The 3,137-nt window shown below is 35.5% G+C and overlaps 1 protein-coding gene across 1 annotated transcript in view; it reads left to right on the forward strand.

Moving 5' to 3' along the window:
• Window positions 1–3,137, forward strand: part of LOC109541235 (probable E3 ubiquitin-protein ligase HERC4) — a gene marked incomplete at its 3' end in the record, with an annotated part of 482,710 nt that overhangs the window by 16,923 nt on the left and 462,650 nt on the right. Inside the window, 1 exon segment of the mRNA XM_048665023.1 lies at window positions 596–930. Coding sequence (XP_048520980.1) covers window positions 596–930 — 335 coding nt within the window.

The following is a 3,137-nucleotide window of genomic DNA, read 5'->3' on the forward strand; positions in this document are numbered from 1 at the left end:
TCGATCTTCAACTGTTAATATCTTCTAGAAATTTTCGAAAAAAAAAATTTCAATATTTTTCTGGTACTCCCCAAGGGAGCCTCTATCACCCCTTAAAAGGAATGACGCCAATTTTGAATCACCCTGTATATATCCGGCAAACAGTTAATTTAGGAAAAAAAAATTAGTTATTGGTATTAGAACATTTGGCAAGGACTTGAAACACATCATTAACAGGCATTTTACTTTCATGGGCCAAGGTTAACTGTGGCGTGCATAAAGCCAAGTGTTACATAAATAGACACGAAAATTTAACGCTTCTAGATCTTGAACGCGATCTTTACGTACACTACGCACGTCACAGCTGACCGAGTTCAATTAACTTTTACCACAAAAAAGTCGGTCAATTACGTATTAAACGGTGATAAAAATATGAAACATTAAACAAAAACGATTTATTAAATTAACTTTTATCACCCTAAATATTCGAAAACTGTTACGCGTAAAAATATAGCACTATAACTTTTTCAAGTATGTACAATTTTTCCTGAACACTCTGTATGCCGAATTATTTAAAATAAATTAACTGTTTTAGAACATGAATTGTTTATTTTAGGCGGAGATCACTGCTTCGTATCCGTAGTTCCCCAACAGCAGAAATTACCTCCTTACGATTGTAGAGACTACGATCCCCAAATGCAAATCCTTTCAATCACAAACAGTTACATTAAAACTCTTTTAAGGATACCCACAAAACGGTCGGTTGATCAAGAAGTGATAAGTTTCATCGAAACTGCTTTTAAGAGTTTAGCTTGTTTGAATGGATCATTTTTGCTGGAGGATGACAGACATTATTATTGTACCAGTAAACACCACGGTGTTGATATGTCTGTTGCGGAAAGCACTTTTGACATTATAGGCAAAGTTGAGAACGAGTCGATTCAGAATTTGGTAAGTAAAAGTAGTTAAGTGGAGTAAACTATAAGTCTAATACAATATTAAATATATTCAAACATTTTTTTACATGCAACATGTACCACTCTAAAGAATCACTTGTTTTGCTATTTTGTTAAGGACATAGTAAATTCCTTGTTCTTTTTTTCTTCTTGTATTCTTTCTAATTCTTTTATATAATTTTATTTGTCTTTTACAAATAGGAAATGCAACATGTCTCTTTGACTTTTTAATATTTATGTCGGATTTGACGCTGATTCAGCTGGGACATTTAATGATGGACACTCAGTTTCTGTATGTCGAAAATTTAGTAACAAAACTGTATAAACATTGTTAAAAGCTTCGTTTTAAAATATAATTTGGAAACCAAAGTATTCCAGGGAGTATGCCAATGCACATGATGTGGCAACTGTAGCTGGCCGTGTGACTAACGTGCGAAGCAGAATTCGACCGGTATTATAAGAATTATCACATGATGCACATCACACAAGTATTTAGGTATTTTTCGGATTTTAAAGATTTTTGTATATTCGATATACATATGTCTAATACATTTTTGTAACACAATTAAATGGGCTTATGTTACACTCATGAGTAAAATTATCGCAGATTATTTTCTGAAGTGGCTCTTAAGATTAGTGTCTCGCGAAAAATTAAAAATTCCTGGTAGGACTATATTAAAACAAATAAATGCAATATCTACGTATTTTAGATACAGACACTTGACAAGCAAACTTAACCCATGATGTAAATAGAATCATTTCGATTGAGACGATAATAATTTCATTAGTATATACAATTTACTTGCTGTGGCGCAGATCCCCCCTCCATTCGCTCGAGTTGCGAGCGGAGGGCATTTCCGGAGTCTCTCTGCCGGAATGGTAATCGCGACCCTGTCCCTGCATTTTGGGCGATTGTATGGTGGATGCGCACAAAAAAAACCAAGTCCAACACAGCGCACAAAATTTACTGGAAAAACGTCGGGGTTTTCCACGTGACAGGATGCCAGGTACTTCTTGTGGGTAATACCCCCCTGTTTGAGCGCGATTCTGCGCGATATGTAAACTACGAAAAACAAAAAAAAACAACAACAAACAAACAGAACAGAAACCAACTACAATAAAAAAAATAAACTAAAATATGGCTGGCACTAAAGTGGCTCAGGGAAATGGGTGGAAATTACTTTCAAGTTTGCAAAATGGCCGCTAGAGGGCGAAATTGCAATAGCAAAGTTTAAATACGTATTTTTAGCGGTTTCAGATAGGCTAAGGTAGGTTGGAAGTACTTTCATTCTATTCTTGACAAACTCTCAGTTATTGCTTGTGGGAGTATTATTGTTCTAGCTAGTCAATATAAAGTGGTGGGGGAAAATCAAATAACGGTTCAAAAAGTTGTTAATAGCTCCGTATTGGCTTAACCAAATTCAACGCTTAAATTGCAATTGAATAGCTCTTGATTTACATTAACACCTACTATAAAATATTGGCCGATATCATTGCCACTTTGGCCGCCAGAGGGCGCGTTATAAAGTCGTCAAACTTTTTCGATTTTCCTAAATTTTTTAAATGAACTGATATATAATTTTTTAACTGCTTAGAAGGAGTAAAAAAAATGAAGCAAAATAGTGAAAACCACACACCGATATATTTGTTATAACCGAAGATATAAGCAATTTGACAATAACATGCTATTGTTGGGTTGTTAACAAAACAATCGGTTCTGAGAAGAACATGAGTTTCTTACAAATATACTTTGGACCTATGAAGCTACTTTTAACAGCAATGGGGGAGTTAATTTGCATAATATGCATTATTGGTCCAGGGCAAACCCTCACTGGATGCAGGAAGTTGAGCATCAAGGGCGATTTAGTGTCAATGTCTGGTGCGGAATAATTGGGGGCCGAATTATCGGTCCATTTATATTTGAACAAAAGCTCAACGCAAATATTTATTTACACTTTTTACAAAACCAACTAACATTACTGTTGGAAGACATACCGGTGCGAAAGCAAGTAAACATGTTTCTTCAACAAGATGGGTGTCCGGTTCATTTATCGGTAAATGTCCGTCGATTTTTAGACAACGCTTATCGTGATAGATAGATAGGACGAGGCAGTTTATTCCCGTGGCCAGCTAGGTCACCCGATCTTACGTGTATGGACTTTTACTTGTGGGGGAGAGTAAAAGAGATTGTTTTCCAAACTA

The sequence above is a fragment of the Dendroctonus ponderosae genome, unplaced genomic scaffold (genome assembly GCF_020466585.1).
Source record: "Dendroctonus ponderosae isolate FM_Combo_2020 unplaced genomic scaffold, Dpon_F_20191213v2 Dpon_F_20191213_1, whole genome shotgun sequence".
Classification (NCBI taxonomy): domain Eukaryota; kingdom Metazoa; phylum Arthropoda; class Insecta; order Coleoptera; family Curculionidae; genus Dendroctonus; species Dendroctonus ponderosae.